Source organism: Nelusetta ayraudi, unplaced genomic scaffold (assembly GCF_046127955.1).
Source record: "Nelusetta ayraudi isolate G7.1 ecotype Tasmania unplaced genomic scaffold, CSIRO-AGI_Nayr_v1 ptg000006l, whole genome shotgun sequence".
NCBI classification, from domain to species: Eukaryota; Metazoa; Chordata; class Actinopteri; order Tetraodontiformes; family Monacanthidae; genus Nelusetta; species Nelusetta ayraudi.
This window is the reverse complement of record NW_027466056.1, coordinates 2,276,920-2,296,652: the sequence shown is the minus strand read 5'-3', so window position 1 is coordinate 2,296,652 and position 19,733 is coordinate 2,276,920. Positions and strand designations below refer to the sequence as shown.

General features: G+C 44.5%; 1 protein-coding gene across 3 annotated transcripts; it reads left to right on the top strand.

Moving 5' to 3' along the window:
- The first annotated feature begins 565 nt into the window (after positions 1-565).
- Positions 566-17,291, top strand: map2k7 (mitogen-activated protein kinase kinase 7). Of its 3 annotated transcripts, none has more exons than XM_076014218.1 (12): positions 566-790; positions 2,514-2,561; positions 4,796-4,940; positions 5,710-5,776; positions 6,469-6,582; positions 7,443-7,562; positions 7,791-7,898; positions 8,002-8,181; positions 8,289-8,369; positions 9,091-9,233; positions 9,900-9,945; positions 10,066-17,291. In XM_076014218.1, the coding sequence occupies exons 1-12, from the start codon at positions 667-669 to the stop codon at positions 10,207-10,209; spliced, it is 1,320 nt and encodes a 439-aa protein (XP_075870333.1). In that variant the 5' UTR covers positions 566-666; the 3' UTR covers positions 10,210-17,291. The 3 variants fall into 3 exon arrangements, with proteins under 3 accessions (XP_075870333.1, XP_075870342.1, XP_075870349.1); XM_076014234.1 differs by lacking the exon at positions 566-790 and adding an exon at positions 926-1,756; XM_076014227.1 differs by lacking the exon at positions 2,514-2,561.
- The last annotated feature ends 2,442 nt before the right edge of the window (positions 17,292-19,733 follow it).

The following is a 19,733-nucleotide window of genomic DNA, read 5'->3' as shown; positions in this document are numbered from 1 at the left end:
TCACTCTTAGCGGCACTAGGCATATTTGTCCTTGCAGAATCAGCTTTATCGGCCAAGTTTGCTCACAAATCAAATAAGGAATTCTAAAGTATCTTCACTATATATCTACCATAGTTGAGGAAACAAGTATCAAATACGTCTAAAAGGTTAGTAATCCAGAAAGAATAGATTTTTTTATATTTTTTTTAAAGTTATGAAATACAAATAAGTGCAGCTACAGGAGTTATTCAAGTGTGGCACCACTTGATTGTGGATACTAAAACATGCATCATTTTCAGTAGCTTACTCAAGTGCAGTGAAGTATTTCCAATTATACATATGACATAACACAATGTGACCAACCTAAAAAAGAAAATAATAATAATGTATTGACTGTTCGATTATCTCTGGTTTAAGACCTGACAATAATTGCGCACATGTCATGGTGTTAAAATCTGAAAATATCCCTCTAAACTAAATTCCATGACCACCCAAATAGACTGGAGACGAATACCTAGACCGTTTACAGCAAGGGGCTGGACTAAGTCACAGGTGAAGTGTGCTCATGTGTAGTGAGCCAGTCGGTCGGTGTGCTGCTGCTGCTGCTGTGCTGGAGCTGCCTACCTACCTACCAGAGAGGGGAGTCGAGAGCTCTGCTGGGAACTACATGGTGCTCAATTTTTCAAGATGTCGTCGCTGGAACAGAGGCTGTCGCGGATTGAGGAGAAACTAAAACAGGAAAATGAAGAAGCCCGCCGAAGGATCGACCTCAACATCGACATGAGTCCGCAGCGGTCACGTCCGCGGCCGAGTGAGTGTCCACCGGGGAGAACGGGGTTGTCGGTAACGGCCAGGATAGCCGAGTTAAAGCCGAGTCGGGAGGGAGGAGGGAAGAAGCTGGCAGAGAGGGTGAGGCGGGGGGTGGGGGTGTTCTGCTGAGCCTAGCTCCAGATGCTATCAGGCTAGCTACATAAACAAACACCGACTCAGTTTGACTGTTTGGTTTTACTGTGAAACGACTGAGTTTGCCCGTGTTGCTGTTTCTGCGGGGGGTACAGCCGAAGAAATTGAAATAATAAAGCGCTGTCACGAGACGGCTAACTGGTAGTCCCGCTCCAAAAATCTGTTCTAATTCGGTCCTGTCAAACATGCTAAGCTAAGTGACTAGCGATCTGAGTGATAGTCGTCGGCAGGGCCCCATCGTCACTCTGAAAATCTCACATAGTTTCGTACCTTTTATTGAAATCATGACGGGGACGCGATGGGTATATGCCATATGTGGTGTTTTACGAAACTACTAAGCATCATATTCGTTTGTGACTTGTGGTTAAAGCCAGCGCCTTTGCCAGTTTTGACCCTCAACGAAACAGACGCTATTTTGCGCCAGCTATCTGAAAAAGCTAGCGTTTCACACACGTTAACTTGATCGACGGTCGGTTCCGGTGCCATTTGTATGGAGGGGGAAAAAAGAAAGAAAAAAAAGGCAGCTCTAACAAATTTATGTAGCTTGGGTTTCTTAACTTAATCATATTGTTAGTAGACTATAATCAGAGAATAGGGGGAATAAAAGGTTGGAACATGAACGTTGGCCCTTGCAAAGTGCTCTGTGTACCCTAGAGGACCCTGAAGCACAGTGACATCTAAAACTGACGTGAAAGCTGTCTGGGAAAACTACTAACGAACAACTGTTTATCGTGGTGTTAAGTCTAACGGTGTTTTTGTTTCAGTGAGAAGTGGGTTGTACTCTATTTCCTATCATCAAATTCCTGAGAGACCAGTACGAGGATAAATCAATGTTAGGAGGTGTTGGCTGTGTGAAAAATCTGAAAACCTTCCCTCTGTTCCAACCCATGGTCCATACACATACACGTAATAGTAGTCTAGTGGTTCCCTAACCTTTTATTTCAACAACCAAATAAATTGACGAATCAGACATAAAATGAATTCACCATTTACTCTAAGGGCTGTTCTTTTTGCAAAGAAATCTGATATTTTAAGTTTTGGATAATAGGGGAGATAGGGGTGAATAGAATGTTTTAGTTTATTTAATGCAACTTGTTTCAAACCTGACACTGTATCCTGTGTCATCACAGTACATGTGGTTAACCTTAAGCTACTACACAGAAAACAAAAAGTTCTACTCTGCAGTCAAAAAATATTAATGAAGACATTTCCACTTTTTGCTGTGCGTGAAACATTCTTTGCACCATTTCTGCTGGAACTCAAGTTCAATGTTACAGGCAGTTTTGAGATGTTCTAAAAAAGAATTAAGACATTATTTGGGGGGGTCTTTTTTTTTAAATTTTTATAATAATAATTTTTTTAAGGAAATTGAATAATACTGTTCCTATGTAGTCTGCACAAAAGAATTGTACATGTTGTTTGGATTTTCGCTGTTTGCCGTACGATGTGTCCGTGTGTGCGTCTGTACATAGGTGATTGTCCTCGCAGAACCAAACTGCACAGTAACGTACGTGCGTATGTGTGTATGTGTTTGTGTGTGCGTGTGTGTGTATTTTCTTTCTTCTGTTTAGTCATCGTGATCCAGCTCAGTCCTGCTCCAGCCCCTTCCCAGCGTGCAGGTACCATTCACTCCATCGCTCTGTCTGCCACTGACACTCCCCTCCTCCGACACCCCTCTACCCTCTGCCACACCTCTCACCCCATACTGGCACTCATTCCAAAAGTTTATTCTTTAAAAAAAAAAAAGAAATTAAATAAAATTAGACTTTTCCCTATCTTCTCAAAGATTATCCCCTTTGTTTTGCCTGTCTGTACCACAGCTGTGTTCAAATGCACATTTGTCATTTTTGCTTCTTAATACAACAGGTGTAGATGCAGGCTTAAGAATGGCAATATGAAGCAAAATATCTGTTACTCGTTACTAACTAGTTGACAGTTCTCCTACCTACTATTTTTTAACCTAAAGCATAATATGAAATATCGACGAGGGTAGTTTAGAGTCTATGACACTCTGGAACTTTACGTTTCCGTCGTATGAAAATGTTTCCCTAACACATACACACACCCACAAAACACACTGTCATATCCATCTCAGTGCTTGTTCAGTTTAAAATGATATGGAGAGCAATGTTTCAGCTTTTCTTGACCTGTTACGATACTGTAACCCCAGTAACTTTAGTCTTTACATTTCCTGTTACACTACATCCTCCTTCACTTTTTTCCATCCCTGCTTCCCTCTCCGTGTGTGTGTGTGTGTGCGTGCATACGGGCGCCAGTGGCAGGGCAGTGCTGTTGTGTGTGTGTGGACACATGTCAGACAATTACCTTTGGTTCGCTGGAGGCAGAGAATCACGATGCATGTTGGCTTCACTGCACGAAACCGTGTTTGATGGGTTGCGTCTTGTTCGGACGGTCTCTAATCCAGCATCCCCACTGGTCTGCCTGTAGGAGTGCTGTGAACACTGTGGCCTCTCTATCTCTTCCTCCCCTCCTTGTCACGGAGGCTGAAGACTCGCACTCTCTGTCCGAGTCTGTCTGTTTGTCTGTCCGACTGACCGACTGACTCACTGTCTGTTTTCCAGCTTCGTCCGCGCTCTGCAGTTTTTGGCCGAAAGTCTCCCTTCCGTCTCTCCCTCACTCAATGCCGTTTGCCTGTCATTTATCTTCTTGCATCGCCCCAGTACCCAGCAGTACTTAGTGAGCAGGAGGCGGTGCGACAACGCAGTGCCTGCAAGTTTTTCCTCTGTGCCTCTTCCTCTCCCGCTGGCCGTCTATCCTCTCACCAGTCCGTCTGGAGCCACTCGAGCTATGAAGATGTGATCTGTGCCAAAGACTGTCTTGAGTTGTTCTTCCTCTCCACACTAACCCCTCCTCTCCCTCCACTCCACTCACTGGTTCTCCCCTTACAGGCTAGTCCATTTGCAGGTGCTTCCCGGATCGAAAACGCCAGTCGGCTCTTTCAGAAGAGCTCCCGTCTCCCAGAACTTCTGGCTGTGTTCTGCTCTCCATTGAGAAATGATTTTAAAAAATGAATAGCGGTTCATGCAAAATAAGTAGAAAGAAAATTGAGGTGTCCAAGTCTCTGTATGAGGGGTTATTATAGGTGTGGCTTTCTACCTAAGCATCTGTTGGTATGAATTGGCCATATTTATGCCTATACTGTAGGTAATGTTTCACTTAAATCAAAAATCAAATATTGTTTCGGACATAAAAACCCATACGATTCCGCAAAAACTGGTTTTAATGGACGGTTAAAGGTTTTGAGGCTGTAACTCTGTCTCCATGGCATTCTTCTGTAAAATCAAAACATAAAACATTTCCAAGACTGCCTCTCAAAGTCAACATATTGTCATTATAACCTCCTGGTTCACTTGCAACTTACTGCCGTTGCCCATGTCAAGAATACTCTGTTCCCCTGCCCCAAAAAAGATATTTGTACAGAGCTGAATTCTGTCACAGTTTCATCAACTGACACAGTCGCAGTCACGCTAATAGTCGCACGGAGGGAAACCATCAACCTGCTATATCTAGCCAGCCCCACCCCACCCTCACCACACTGTTCCCATGGCCGTGTTCACATGAGAGAGAAGCTGCGTCTGCAGCGTGTGACCAAATGCAAACAAATCACGTCTCGTCAGAGCAAACATCATTTGACAAACGCAGAGACGTTAGCGGGGCTTAAAAGCAAAATTGAATTTAAAAAGTTAGAGAGTCTGCAAAGAAAAGTGCCAGTCAGGCAAAACTGCCACTGTTCCCTCATCAGAGTTTTGATGCAGATTCCAATGTTTGCGGCGAGCGCTCTGCTGTCTGCTGTCAGCCTCTAACTCGTCGTGTCCTCTCCCCTCCTCTCCAGCGCTGCAGCTGCCGCTGGCCAACGACGGAGGCAGCCGCTCGTCGTCGTCGGAGAGCTCGCCTCAGCACCACCCTTACCCCAGCCGCCCGCGACACATGCTCACCCTGCCCACGCCTCCATACGGCCTGCAGAAGAGCCTGGAGAAGTACGTGGTCTCCTCCCACCCTGCGCTCATCCCAACTCGGTGTCGGCACGCTCGTCGACTTTGCAAAGAGCCGTCTTTTTGTCTTTCCAACCTTTTCTTGATACAAAAAATTAATAAAATTTAATGGTCCTACTGTCCATTGCCTGGCTGGGCCTTGCACCTCCTTTAATATTTTTTTTTTTTTCATTGAGAGTTCATGTTTCTATCTAATTTTTTTTAATTGAAAAAAATCCCATGGCACACCACCAACCAAAAATATTATAAAATGACACTTTTTAGCCTAATGATGACAATGCTGTTATAGTCTCTTTGTTTATTCACACTTAGTCAGTGTGAAACGTGGGCCTGTTTAGATGCAGACAAAGCTGAAACCCTGGGAGGAATTGATGGAGGAAAATGGGCTCCCATTGCTTTTAAAGCACAGTCACTTCACTGTGGAATGCTATTATTATTTTTAGACCAATTAAGTGAAATTGGATATTTTTTCACTGCACCCCTGACATTATCTAAAGGCCAGACCAGTGGTTGAAAAATACTGGTCTTGTAAATGTCAACGTGCACTGCGCACGTGGAGCATCGCGCATGCACATCCTGCCAGCCGGCGCCTACTGGCACTGGCACTGGCACTCCCGGCGAAGACGAGCTGGAGATGTTCCACAGAATGGGCGATTTTGCCAGAGACAGAACCATGTTGATTATGTTTCTATGCGATTCACCGTGTGCTTTGCTCTCAATCACGTGTGGCAATTTGTTTATTCTGTCCTTGCAGTGCAGAGATCGACCAGAAATTGCAAGAGATCATGAAACAGACGGGTTACCTGAAGATTGACGGCCAGGTAAGGGAGGCTGACTGGGACATATGGGCATGGGGCTGGCGGGAAAACAATACCTTTGTTCGAGGTTACTTGAATTGGGTCTAAAACTGATCTTTGCATTAGTGGTAGTCGTTGGATAAGAATCATAGTTGAAGTAAAGATTTTTTTTTAAATGATTATCTTAACCACATTTTCTTTCTCGTTACCTGGGAGGAAATACTTTTCTATTTCGTGTTCTACAAAGTAGATAAGGTAATAATGGAATACATGATATACCTCACACAGCAGCTGTTGCTCATCCATCTTGTCGGGCTCCGTTCGCAAGCGTCTCACACAGCTTTTGGAATGCATTGGATTGTGTTCACCAGTCGGCTTCCTTCTAGTTGAGCCAAACTCCACCGGCCTCCCCGAGCATCCTGAAGTCCCGGGGAAAGATGGGGAATAAAACACAAAGCCTCTTTCAGCATAGTCGCTGCCGACTGGTGTGAATGCTGCAGTGGCGGAGGTCCTACCAGGCGTATAACCCGTTTTTGCTTTACTCTCTTAGGCTCAGTATCAAATTCATCAAATTCATTGCCAGTCATTCCCCTGTTAAGATTAGAAGGGGGATTGAGTGCATCATGCACTTGAGGAGATGCGCGGCAGTTGTTCACTTTTTGCAAGCCTGCGTGTGATGCATCTTTGACCTGAGGATTTGGTTCCTCTGCTCGCAGCGACATCCAGCTGAGGTGACGGACCTGATCAATGAGGGGGAGATCGGCAGTGGGACCTGTGGACAAGTCTTCAAGGTGCGCTTCAAGAAGACCGGCCACGTCATCGCTGTCAAGGTGAGGCCCTGCTGGTGCCCATGCCTGCTCCAAGTCCCACCTGCTCTACTTTGATTGATTGATTGAGTGACTCACTGGTAGCATGGCACAGTTGTATGCAGTTCCGCGTGTGTCTCATCACTTGGTCTGAAATATTTTCTGGGGAAAAAAAACAAACAGGCAACGTGGTGGTGGTGTGTCAAGCAACAACTGACAATGCATGCAATGTTTGATTTTGATCAAAGTGTGGAAAGGCTCAACCAGGCCAGGTTTGTTATATCACGTCTCTGGTTTCTATCTGTTTTCCAACCTTTTGTGAGCCACGGCACATTTTTTACATTGAAAGAAATCCCATGGCACACCACCAGCCAGAAATATTATGAAATGACACTTTTTAGCCTTATGATGACAAAAATTTCACGCCTAGAAGGAAGAATACTCTTATTTTAGAGCAATCGATCCTTTCATCCCAAGAAATCAAATTCAGAAAAATCGTAAATGAACACAATTTAGTGACTTCGAGCGACAATTAGCACGGCCAATAGCTGCTTCTCTTCCTGGGCTGTTGGCGACGCTGAGGCTGAGCCCAGCTTGGCCGTCTGATTTTCTACTGCGCTTCGGTTGTGTCTGCTTCAGCATCACGTTGGCAGTAATGAGCCCTCGCAAAAGCCCTGCTAATTAAGAGATGACTTAATTGCAACTCGTTGTGCCGTTAACAAGCAGGGAATTAGTCAGCTGAAGGGAGGAATGTTTGGTCTGTGATTCCTAATGACCTGTTTGTGAACACACACACACATGCAGCCAGTTGGCATGGTATTAAATGCCAGCTGTAGTCTTAAACTCTTGCTCTTTCTTTCTCTCTTTGTGTTTCGTGTCACCAGCAAATGCGCCGCACAGGAAACAAGGACGAGAACAAGCGGATCCTCATGGACCTGGACGTTGTGCTGAAGAGTCACGACTGCCCGTACATCATTCAGTGCTACGGCGCCATAGTCACCAACGTCAGTATCCCATAATCACACCAGAACCTTTCTATTTAAATGTCCGCAGTCGGGTTCTTGCAACGAGTTTGTCTCGATGACGGTTTGACGTCTCGCTGCAAGTGCAGTCTCACGTCAAAGATGGTCAGAGCTCCCCCAAGTGGCTGGATTCAAACGCTGCAATCTGAAATGTAGCCACTTCATGTCGCTGTTTCGTCTCAAAAATCCTCCAAAACATGTTTCACGCAGACGGATGTCTTCATCGCCATGGAGCTGATGGGAACGTGCGCTGAGAAGCTGAAGAAAAGAATCCAGGGTCCCATCCCGGAGCGGATTCTCGGAAAGATGACCGTCGCAGTAAGTTAAAGAAGACAACCGCATCAAGCGTTGCTTTGTGACTGGGAGGGGGCAGGGGGGTAAAAAAAAAAAAAAGGTCACTGAGGGCTTCCTCCTCTCCCAGATCGTCAAGGCGCTGCTGTATCTGAAAGAAAAGCACGGCGTCATCCACCGAGACGTCAAACCCTCCAACATCCTGCTGGACGCGAAAGGTCAGATCAAACTGTGCGACTTTGGCATCAGCGGACGCCTCGTCGACTCCAAGGCCAAAACTCGCAGCGCCGGCTGCGCCGCCTACATGGCAGTGAGTGAACATTCGCACCCTTCCCACTGGAGATGGAGAAGATGAGAAGAAAAGTGAGAAAGAGAAACTCACCACTGTGGCATTTTTCTGCGTCTGTCCTCCCGCAGCCTGAAAGAATAGATCCTCCTGATCCCACCAAGCCTGACTACGACATCCGGGCAGATGTGTGGAGCCTCGGCATCTCTTTGGTACAGCTCCGCCCTTTTTTCTTGTTATATTTGTAACGCCTATTTTAGGGTACAGTGTGTAAAAGTCTGCCACCTAGTGGTCAAATTTTAGATTGCAGCGCTCAGTTGCTCATCCTTCCTCTCCCAGGCTTCCCAGTGAACTACGGTGACCTGCGCACAATATTTATTTAATTATTTATTTATTTAGTTAAAAGGCACAGCGCCTACAGTGTTGAAGCACATCACATGTAAATATGTCATATTATAGCCAAAGCCTCGTTTCCATCTGTAGTCCCCTGGATACCTCGTCCACCCTCTTCTTCGTTGGTTTACTTGAGGACGCGAGCACTCACCCTAAATAGGAAATGTGTGCTCAGGCAGCTGGATTGTCCACACCAGGCTTCCTTAGATATATGGCAGTGCAAGATGGCAGTTAACTGGGAAGATATATGTATATATATATATATATTGTCACATAGAAATAAGAACTGATCTATGGATACAGACGTATGTATACCGGCAGTATAATCAGTAATATATACTTTTGCCAATATAAAAATCATAAATCAGGACAAATTTTTTCACACTGGACCTTTAAATAAAATGTGACACTCTTGTTTTTGCCCCAGTTAGAATTTAGTAAAACTAAAGAATAACTTTTTTTTTGTTTCGTTTTGTTTTTTCATTCCACTTGCTTGTGACGCCAGTTGTGTTTGACGCTGGATATCTCCATTCCCTCTAGGTGGAGCTGGCTACAGGGCAGTTTCCCTACAAGAACTGCAAAACAGACTTTGAGGTTCTTACCAAAGTTCTCCAGGAAGATCCGCCTCTGCTGCCTCTCAGCATGGGCTTTTCCCTCGACTTCCAGTCCTTCGTCAAAGACTGGTGAGTTCGCTTTTTATTCCACTCAGCGACGGCAGTTGGAGGTGTCGTCGTCCTAAGAATACCAACATGTTGATAATCATGGCCATTTTCGGTACGGCTTATTGATATTAATATTGATAGATTGGGACATTTTCAAAAATAATAGTGAGCAATGATAATGACAATACTCTCAATGACAATACTTATATTGATAATAACAACATAATAGCTACATCGACGCACAAAAGTTTGGACACACCTTTGCAATTGCAGTTTTTATTCTTTATCTTCACAACTTTCTACACTGCAGATAGATACTGAGGACATCAAATGTATGAGCAAGATATACATCGTTATGCAGCAAAGAAAAACACATTCAATAACTCTAAATATGCTTTTTATGAAAGGTGGCTATTTTGAAGAATTTCAAAATAAAATGTGTTTGAGGTATTTTACACTTGAATTGTTTCCTACATAATTCAATGTGTGCTCATACGTAGTTTTGATGCCTTCAGTGAGAAAGTGAATAGTCATGAGAATAAAAGAAAAGACATTCAATTCATAGTCCAAACTTATGACTGGTGGTCTATATAGTTATACTGTCAGTGGTGATAGATAGTGCTTGATGGGACAGATTCCTTTTGAAATGTCCTCATGGTGGCGTCTCTCTGCGTGTGCTCTCCACAGCCTCACAAAGGATCACAGAAAAAGGCCAAAATACCACCGGCTGCTGGTAAGACCCCAGACTGCGCGAGTCATACCACCTCCCCCGCCTCGGGGGGGGCGGGGGGGGGGAGAGCTTGTCCCACACTAACGCCACTAACCTGCCCCCCACCGCTGCCGTCTCTTCCAGGAGCACAGCTTCATCCGCCGCTACGAGGTGCTGGAGGTGGACGTGGCCGGCTGGTTCCAGACGGTGATGGACCGCACCGAGTCGCCCCGCAGCAGCCAGTGTTACAGCCACCAGCACCAGCTCCACTCGCTCTTTAGCAGGTAGCCTAGCATAGACTAGCCTAGCGCAGCTTAGCCACACGCTAGTCGAGCCTAGCTCTTTTAGCTTTACCAAGCCGCTAGACTAGCCCGGCGTTAGCAGCTAAGCCTCGCAGCGGGCGGAGACTGGATGCACAGAGGGATGGAGGGATGATGGGAGGGATGGATGCAGGGATGGATGGCGCGGGTGCTTCCGTTTCCTGATTGTGTTGAACGGGTCGGGGGGGCAGGCAGACACAGGGAGGAGGGAAGTGAAAAAGGTGCACACTGTCGTCGGCGTCACTCCTTCACTCACCATCGCGTCTCATCACACCTGTTGTCATGCGTCTAACTGTTAACCAAAGTGTGTGTGTGTGTGTGTGTGTGTGTGTGTGTGTGTGTGTGTGTGTGTGTGTGTCCTTAACCTTCTCTCTTAAACCACGTATGTGTATGTGTGTACCCAGGCATAGTAGTCACTACACACTGGAACCAAGCAACCTGCAACCGCTCAGGCTGTGTGCACGCACATGCACGTGTTGCTGTGTGTGTGTGTGTGTGTGCGTGTGCGTGTGCGTGTGCGTGTTGTGCATGTACGTCGTCACAGCATATTTTTATTTAGTACAGAGAAAAGATCCGGCAGTAGTTTTATTCACACTACAGCTGTAACACACAAACTACAGCTATAACACACAAACCGATAATAGATCGACTCATATGGAATAACCCTAATTAACACTGATGATATTATAGGATGTGTTTCTACCATTCAAAATTGTGTTCATAAGCTCTGTAGTTGTTATGGGGGAAAAATCTTGAAAAGTCTAACAAAAAAAAATTAGCGTTACAAATTCAACTTTGTAGCAACAGCAACGAAAAAAATAAGGCTTTTATGACTCATTTTGTGTTTGTAGAGTGACTTGATAGTGAATGGGCAGCGTGGAGGTGCAGGAGGGGGGGTTTGGAGTAGTTCCCGGAGGATGCACGCCGGAGCGAGCGGTGAAGCGTCAGGCCCGCGTTGTGCGAAGGACATCGACGCTGTGTGTGTCTTCATCAGCCTCTCCGTCCATCTACCTCTTCGTCCTGGCGTCCACGTCTGCCTCCGCCCGTCCGCAGCGTCGCGTAGAGCGCCGCCGTGTGGCCACACCAAAGCATACTCACACACACACGTGGCCGGTCTGAGGCAGAGCACTGCAGCGTGTCTCTCAGCTGGAGGTGGGCCTGAAGGTCCTGAGGCTGGCAGCCACTAGATGGGTTGAGATGATGTAACATAAAGCTACTAAAGGAACTTAAGAGGAGGAGGAGGTGGCGTCACTTAAGGTCTTTTTATTTTTCACAGTGGTGGTACACATAAAATGTAAGACTTTTTTTTTTTTTTTTTTTTTTTATTCCAAAAATAACAACGATCGATAGAATTCACTGTATGCAAAATGCAAGGGAATTAGTGGAGTTTCTAACACACTTATAATACAATACACCCTTGGACACACGTATAGTACGTTAAATAGAAATAGCCTGTGGCTGTGCTGTGAGATTGAGATTGAAACACGAGTATATTAATGTATAATGTGCACATTTGAGATGCTTTATCGAGGGAATTTCACCGGTATGCAAATTTTAACACAACACATATAATACTCAAGTGTTTCGTCATGTTCCCTCCCTTATTGCTTTTAACCGGGATTTTAATATTACGACTTTTCCCTGTTTTAGCCGCGAGCTGAGAGAGAGAGGGAGAGCGAGAGAGAGAGGGAGAGCGAGAGGGAGAGGGAGAGCGAGAGAGAGAGCGAGAGGGAGAGAGAGAGAGAGATTTAACCCTGTGGAGAGAAGCTGGCTTCCAGAGTCCTGAGCCGCCAGGAGCACCGTTGGAAAACTGGGGCCTTTATTTCATTATTAACCCAATAAAAGGAAGCAGGGCGCCGATGAAAACGCCTCCCACGCTGACACGCACGTACATGATACACTACAGCGCTTTGGAATGTCGTGCTCAGGCGAGTGTCATTATAATCCCCACAAACACAAGGCCAGCTATGGTTTGGGTTTTTATTTTTTATTCCACTATTATTTCTAAACAGGCTCGGCCGCCAGCACGCAGACATACTGGACGGTTGCGCTGCCACACACACACACACACACACACACACACACACCAAACCAAATCAGACTCAGAACACTGAAGACCAGAGAGGTGACAGAGGGACAGGGAGCCGTCAAGTATGAGAGAGAGAGAGGAATGTTGTGGTGGAGAAAAGGATGAGAAAACCTTGTAGAGATTCTAGAGGTTGTAGAGCCGCGTTTCTCAACTGGTGGGTCGAGACCCACTTTTGGGTCGCAGGGCCATTTTATTTGGGTCGCGGCTTCGTTGGGAGGTTTCCCTTTTTTTTTTTTTTTCTTTCTTTTTTTAAAGGGATTTTAAAATATATAAATTCAGAGAGGAAATGTTGGCAATTCATTTTGCAGGAGACACAATGCAGTTCTATAATCTCAATCACTGATTTGCTAGACCTGATGGAAAGTGGGCTCACGTTTTTTTATTTTTGTGGAACAAATTTTGGCTCGCGACTTCACGATGAGGGGGAAAACTGTGGGTCCTGAGACTCCACCAGTTGAGAACCACTGATGAAGAGGACATGGAGAGGAGGAGGAAGGAAGGAAGGAAGGAAGGAAGGAGTGGGGTGAGACGTTCAAGAGACTGTTGAGGAAGTGAATTGGAGAGTTATTGAAAAGTCAGATAGAGTTAAGATGAAGACGAGGAGACGTGAGTTTGGGATGAAAGGAGGAGAAGGATGGAGAGAAGTTTTGTTTTGTTTTTTTAAGAAAAGCTTTGACGGTGTTGCACCGAATCTACCAACGGATGATGTTGGCGAGCAGCGAGCTGCGTTGACGATGTTTACTGCTCTGTTCAAACAACATTATTTATTTACATCGCAGATGCTGCTACGTTTTGTTTTGTTTTCCTTCTTATTGCTTTAGACGCTGCTGTCACTTTCTTTCTCCAAAGGACAAATATTTTATTCTTTTTTTTTTTCTTTTTTTTTTAATAAGCCAAATAAGTGAAATAATGCAATGGCAACCAAACCAAATACAGAGGAGTGAGAGTGCTGGGGAGGCGGGGCAGCGAGTGAGAGTGATGGGGAGGCGGGGCAGCGAGTGAGATCGCGGGGATGGATGGATGGATGGATGGACGGATGGATGGATGACTAACAAAGACGCGGCACCTCGTCACTGTGTGATTATGACACGTCACTCTGAACTGCGCAGTGTGGGCTACTACACCTGGGGGTGGGGGGTGGGGGGGGGGCTGTCTGCCCATCTGTCTGTCCGTCTCATCCATCGCTCCTCCATCCCTCCATCCATCCCTGCGTCCGTCCACAGGTCTCCTGCCAGCCTGACCGCAGTGACCGTTAACACCAAAGGTGTCCGCAGCTCACCTGACAACACAGCGTCTCTCTCGTTGCTGTAATGATATCGTTATTATTGTAATTATTATTATTATTATTATTGATTATTATAATTGATCGCTTGGCCGTGATGTGTGTGGAATATGTCTATAGCTAGGGGGAGGGTTTGGGCTGTGTGTGTGTGTGTCTGTGTGGTATCGCTGGTGTCACGCAGCTGCTGAGCAGCCTGAACTGAGCAGTTCATCTTCAGCTTGTGATGTATCTTCTCATACTAGAGCAAACTTTACAGAGCATTTTTGACAGAGATCTTTACATCAAATAAATGATCTCAAATCAGAGCATTAAAAAGCATTGGAAGTGAAAAACAGTTTTGGTCTCAGGCATAAATGAGACATCGGATATAACATTATTTTAAGGGCTAAAAAAAAATAACTCAATTTATTCGGGCAGGAAATAAAAGCAATCTCCAAATATCTTCAAATTAAACTACCTGACAAACTTTATCACAGGATGCTGTGTTCACTGTCTTGGAAACTCAGTTCAGTTCTGCATTTGAACCAGCAGACAAATAAACAACTAGGAAGAAGACACACACACACACACACACACACACACACACACACACAGAGTGCTGTCTGCATGCTTCTCTATCCAGGTGCAACACTACATGTTTTGCACCTCTGTGTGTGTCAGTCAGTCCAGACCAGGTGTGAACAAAACATTTTTATGATTGCACGCACGCACACACACACACACACACACACGGACATTACACAGCAGCTGTGTTCTGCTGCCAGTTGTATCCACTTGGTGTGTGTGTGTGTGTGTGTGTGTGTGTGTGTGTGTGTGTGTGTGTGTGTGTTTCGCAACCCCATTTGTAATTCTACCAAACGTCCTGGTCACTGCAGTGCGTGGGGCCGTGCCAGCTCTTCCCAACAGTCCCTGTAAATACACACATTTGAACGCCTCGTGAGGGCGGAACTATAAAGACTGTAAAGACAGTGTGTCCTTTTTCACACCTCCTCTCAGCTGGGTGGGAGGGGGGGACCTCGTCGCCTTCTGCTAGTTGACAGTGAAGAGCAGCGAGCGTGGTTTTGAATGAGCTGACAGATATTTAAGGATTGTACGGGGGTGGGAGGGTGGGAGGGTGGGGGGTGGGGGGGGTAGCCTGGGGTTTGTAGTCTTTAGGGGGAGAAACAGATCAATGCTGTAAAGTATATCAACTGCATGTTATCGTCACCGTTGTACCTGCCATTCTTTTATGGGGTTTTTTGTTTTCTTTGTCCAGACAACGGTGGGGGGGGGGGATTCTTTTCTTTTTTTTACACACTCAGTCTGTATTTTTTGTTTGTTTGTTTGATTTGCAACGACAACAAAAAAATGTTGTGTTGTCGTCTACGTTTTCAACAACAACAACAACAAAAAGAAACGTTAAACTTTGCAATGTACTTTTTTTTTTTTTTTTTTCCACTTTGGACCCGTTTGGTTGGTCAGCAGTCGCAGGAGGAAGGAGGACGACGAGCTGCGTCTTGATTATTAGCGGACGGTGTTTGTTTTGTTGAAACAATGTCTCTCCGCATCCTGACCCCCCCCTCCTCCTCCTCCTCCTCCTCCTCCCGGTACCCCACACACACACACACACACACACACACACACACACACTCTCACACACACACACACACACACACACACACACACCCCGCCGTCGACTGTTCAGTTCGCTGTGCGTACAAGCAGAGCGCAAACGCGCCATTATTTTGTGTACCAAAAGTCTTTATTGATGGTGGTTATTATTAGCTTTTATTTGATTTGAATTTGATTTTTTTACATGATAATTATGATGACTGTGTTTTATTATAATTATTTTTATTTTACTAGTATTGTTGTCGTTATTATTATCATTATCATTATTATTATTATCATTATTATTATTATTATTATTATTATTATTATTATTAATTATTCAGGGCAAAGACGACACCAAATTGATCCGAGGCGTGAGTGGGTGACCCCCAGATGGCGCTGATGGACGGACGCTGCTGTCCGCCCATTAAAAAGGTCTCTTTTTCGTGGCCAGGTGGAACTTGTAGTTCTTGTCTCACCGTTTACGCTGTAGTTTGTCCACCTCATTTAAACTGCCGCATAAAGATATCTTTTCACCTGATAGTCCATTAGTATTTTTTTTTTTTTAATTAATATTATATTATACTATTATATATATTATTTTTTGGATCAGATATCCTGATCAGTACATGTCTCGTTATCCCAGTTTGGGTCATAAATTGTGTGCTGTTATTTAATTCCCCCTCTTCCCTCTTCCGTGCCCACAGCTTTTGGATTTTATTTTTTATTTTTGTCGTTCCGGTTTGCGTGACACTTTAGTTGTGAGCTGAGACCGTTTTGACCGACGTTGCACTTGTGATGGGTTTTTGTTTTGTTTTTTTTTGTTTTATTTTATTTTTCCTTTTGTTTTGTGTTGCAGATTGTTGTGCTGAGAGAATATTGGGTGTTTTCCTTGTTTTCTTTAAAGTCACAGCAACTCTTTTATCAATCATAAATCTGTGACACAGGGCAAGAAAATTATTTTACAGTGTATTTTTGTCACTGGTATTTATTTATTGGTCATTTGTATGATTATTTTTTTTGTAAGTCTGTTGCTTTCCTGTGGAGGGTATAAAGGATTCAAAGAAGAGGAGTGAGCTGTCATTACGATTGTTATTGTGTTATAAAGAAAAAACTATTGTATTCATACGTTATACTAACAAAGGGTCTATGAATTAAAGAATAGAAACAATGCAGCCCAGTCCCGTGCATTACGTTTGGCTCTGACGTTTGATCATTTTGTTTACCGTTTGCCAAAAGGCTGTTTAGGTGAGCGGCCGCAGCCTCGTGTATTCAAACTATAGCGCATTGCAAAAATATTAACGGTTGCAGGTCCGGTGTGGAGGTTGTAGTGGGATGAATTAGACGACAACTTACACTAAAAGACGTTCACTACCGCTCAATGACAACACGCACGCTCAACATGTCGCCCAAGATGGATGAAACCAAATTCTATCTCCAGTCGGTGACGGTAATACAGCTATAGTCGCATTCTACCATTTCACCAATAGTTGCTAGTCAACCTCTTTACCGAACCTGAAGCTTGCAATTGTGTCAAACTTGAATGTTTCTTGCATAAAGTACTGAATACAAAGCGAGAGTGGTTTTATTTCACCCGCTGACTTCTGAGACAGTGGACTGACTTGGCTCGTTTGCTAACCCGATCTCCCAGCCTGCGACTTGGGACACCACGTTGAATTGTCATTGAGCTTTGTTGGCTTGGTTTTCCCCGAGTGAATGCAGTTCTGAATCTCGGCTACATCACTTTGCTCCTGTAGTTTGGAAGGATGGGGAGAGGAGCGATTGGAGTCACTGCAGATCCAGTACAGCAGGGTCTTTTATAAAATGCCATGGATTTATTGCCTGGTCAGTTAAATCAATCAAGACAGTTTTGCCTGTTTCTTTTATTTTTATTTTTGTCATTTTTGTTTGTTTTTGTTTATGGCTGTATTTTATCCCCCCCCCCTCTCCCTTCCCTTCTTGAGTCTCATTTTCAAAAAAAAAAAAAAAAAATGCCATTATATTGTGAATACCTCAGGATTCTTTTGGAGAAAAAAAAAACAATAAAACACTTAAAAATCAAATAAATGAACAAAAATACAAACTCAAACTCTGTGTTGTGTTTTTTTTTTTTGTTTGTTTGTTTTTCAGTACTCATTCATTCAATCATGATTGCTGCTGTCTTCAAAGAACTGTTCCATCCCTTGGGAGCAAATGATATTGATGGTGGTGACCAAATGAGTTTGTCTTGTCTTTTCTTGTTTAGAGTCACAAATCAATTGCACAAACACAACAAACCTTACAGAATGTCGTATAAGAGCAGAACCTATGAATGGACTGGGGCAAAGGTAAGGCTATGGTTACCATTGGTGCTTATGATGAATCAGATTGGCCTGACATGGATTTAGACTGACTAGCGCTACTTAAAAGATAAGCTGATGGACTTTTATCTGTCAGCAAATTGATGCTCCCTCAGTCCTGCTTGATAAATTAATCTCAAACAAATCCAGAGTGTCTTTTTGTGTGTGATGAGCCTGCAATTGAATTCAGTTTTGTTTGTGCAGTGCGCCATATCAACAGACACCTCGAGTGAGTGGATACTGACTCTCCAATTAATGCACGGGTGTCATGCACCAAAACTAGAAACAGGAGTGAAGGGCTGTGTGTGTGTTATCAGTGTTGAGCTCAACTACAGAGGAATGTAAAAATCTGTCACACTCCATTCCTTTTAAAATGCTCCTACTTGTTTTTGAGACACGGGCAGTGCAGGTTTTCTTAGCTGAGCCACGGATCACCATCAGCTGATTTCAGTTCAACTCGGAGTACTTTGTTGCTTGCAGAGGGCCTCACCTGGACTCCGGAACTAGTGAATGATTCCAGGGAGTGCAAGCTCAGACAGCCTGGCCAGACTCAAACCATCTACGTTTTTTTTTTTTTTTTTTATCAGATAACGACCAACTTACAACAGTCGCCGCTGTTGTTGTCTGAGTTTTCCCTCAAATACCTGACTAAGTGTTAGGAATTCTTTTAACAAGGGAGGAGAAACACTTGAATGCATTCTGGGCTCAACTTCGTTCCATGTATGCTTCATAAGAAGGCGTGGAGCGTCATGAAGGACCTCTGGAGGCTGATGAAAGAGGCAAAAGGGATTCTATCAAAGGCATTGGGAAGTGTGGGATGGACCCTGATTCCCAAAGAGAAGAGTTCCTCAAGACCTTTGACCAGTCGCATCAATCAGTGTTGTGATTGTGGAATGATAGATATTCTTCAGTGTTTTTCCCCCAGAGGCTCTCTGTATTCTTGCAGAGGAACACCTTTGTAGTTGCAGAAGGCTGGGATAAGTGGATTCTAAGAATGTCTGGAACACACACATGTCGTCCGGCACCATGTGTAGGTCAAGAAGGAAAAGAAAGACACATATATGGTTTTCTTGGATCTTGTCAATGCCTTTTGGTCCGAGGTGCTTATGATGACTCTGATGCACGACGATCCACCTTTGAAGTGTCGACTGACGACGACTGGGGGCCAGTGTGGTTTGTAGACCACTACAGCTCAACATGCATTAAACTAAGCAAAAAAGGGTTCAACTTTCTCTCAGTCGAGCTTCTGTGAGGTGTTGGCAACAGTAGTAGTGTGGCTTTCCTGAGCAAGTGAAGTAAGTGACTCGTAAAGTGGCGCAACAAGAGACAGCCTGTGCCCTGTGGCTGCATCAATGAGCCAACAGGATAATGACGGCTTGAAAAGAAGACACTGGGCAACCTACTTTGGTGACATTTGTACTCACTATATACCTGTTAATACACCATTAAACCACTGCTGGAGTTTACACGCCGACGACCAGACGGCAAAACCATGAGTCCGCCTGTGTTTGCTTTCACAGAGATGCTTTCTTATTGTTCGATAAAATAAAATAGCCTTCAACTTCCCCCCAGCAGTATTTACAAAATGTCTTTGGTGCATTCAGAGGACACTGGGGCTGAAGAGATCAAATATTTGTTTTGGATATTTCATTGTGTTGAATGGCTCAGCAGCAGTCGTGTTGTTTTGCACCACATCCTTCAGGCTATGTTACGGGCTTTGAAGGTCTTTGTATCATTTCTCCCAACAAATCACTATTTCTCATTATCTATCTATCTATCCTTCAAAACTGTATGAGACGGTCGGCCACAAACACTAAGCTCACTTGTGTTACTTTTTTTAAATTCTGCGTTATTTCTAAATTTGGGCTGAGTCATGAAAGACATACTGCACAATCCGCGGTGAGTGAGTGCCTTCCTCTCGCTGTTTCATGCTGCGACACGTTGCACCTATCAGCCCATCTTTGATGTGTGTCAGATGTGCAGCAACAGGAGGACTGGGGCTTGGTGTAATGACAGGCTTTTGAAAAGAAACTTCATACCCCATCAACAGCCCAACAATAAACCACACCTCCCCTCCACCTCTCCAGCCTCTCGGAAAATGGGTTCTCTCTCTGTGTCCTCGCTCTGACCATATATGGTTGCAAATTCTACTGAAGCCTCATTGGTGGTGGAGACACAAAGCCCAGGTATAT